At 32.8% G+C, this 1,552-nt stretch overlaps 1 protein-coding gene across 1 annotated transcript; it reads left to right on the forward strand.

Moving 5' to 3' along the window:
* Window positions 1-711: 711 nt before the first annotated feature.
* Window positions 712-1,362, forward strand: PKNH_0005500 (SICAvar, type I (fragment); the record flags this gene model as incomplete). Its single annotated transcript, XM_039113481.1, has 1 exon — window positions 712-1,362. A coding segment is annotated over one exon (651 nt), but the record flags the coding sequence as incomplete, so codon positions are not given.
* Window positions 1,363-1,552: the final 190 nt, after the last annotated feature.

A 1,552-nucleotide genomic window follows, 5' to 3' on the forward strand; every position in this document is an offset into this window, starting at 1 on the left:
CAACACATACTAACACAACCAACATACTAACATAACCAACATACTAACACAACCAACATACTAACACAACACAACATACAACCAACATACTAACACAACACAACATACTAACACAACACAACATACTAACACAAAACCAACATACTAACATAACCAACATACTGACACAAAACCAACATACTGACACAACCAACATACTGACACAACCAATATACTAACATAACCAACATACTAACACAACCAACATACTAACACAACACAACATACTAACACAACACAACATACTGACACAACCAACATACTGACACAACCAACATACTAACACAACACAACATACTAACACAACCAAACATACTAACATAACCAACATACTGACATAACCAACATACTAATACAACCAACATACTGACATAACCAAACTACTAACACAACCAACATACTAACACAACCACAACATACTAACATAACCAACATACTAACATAACCAACACACTGACACGAACCAACATACTAACACAACACAACATACTAACACAATCAACCTACTACAAACACATAGAGAAAAGAAAAAAAAAAAAAAAAATTAATGGTTGTGTAAAAAGGAAGAATTATTAGTACATCCATATATATATATGTATACACATATGTATATACATATGTGTATACATATACATATATTTTTTTTTCTTCCTTTTCTTCTTTTATGATCAGGATGAAATAACTAAGGTGGTTGATGATGAATTAACGAAACTTATAGGACATATTACGGATGATAAGAAATGGGAAGACGTTGCCGAACACTGCAAGAACGTCGGTTCGTCGTCAGACGACACCGACGGAGAAAAAAGAGCAAAGCAAAAAGCTTGTAAGCTTTTTGCTTTAGGTTTAAAACACATTTCTAAAATTACTGACGACACCAACAACGATTCTGTACCACTTAGAAAAACTATGATGTGCGCAGCACTTAATCTTTATGCTGATCAATTAATAAACAATGCAACAGATCAATGTCCTTTAGATAATGAAAAATTGGATCAGGCAATACAACACGCTTTTAGTAAAAGTAAAGACATTATGGGGAATGGATCACCCTCATGCCCATCTGGTACTAAGGATCCTAATTCTTGTTTTGTTTGCAAAAGAGAAAACGCTTTTGCCAATTGTCAAATTGGCAGCAATGCCACTGACAAAGTAGGGGGAAAAATGACCGACCTCCTCAAACAGAACAACGATGACACCAAAATGAACAAAACCTTGTCCGAAATAAATAAAATAGAAACTTTCTGTACTCAAGTCCAATGTGCTATAAAACAAGAACTTAGGAGAAGAAGTAAACTTTCAAATGGGGAATCACCATCTTGGGTAAGGGGCGATGGGCAACTACATATATACACATATATGTATATATGTACATATACATGTATGTATATCTGTATATATGTATATATATGTATATGTATGTATATATGTATTATGCATATATATATGTATATATGTATATGTATATATGTATATGTATGTATATATGTATATATGTACATGTAAGAGTATA

The sequence above is a fragment of the Plasmodium knowlesi genome (genome assembly GCF_000006355.2).
Source record: "Plasmodium knowlesi strain H genome assembly, contig: PKNH_00_85, whole genome shotgun sequence".
NCBI lineage: Eukaryota > Apicomplexa > Aconoidasida > Haemosporida > Plasmodiidae > Plasmodium > Plasmodium knowlesi.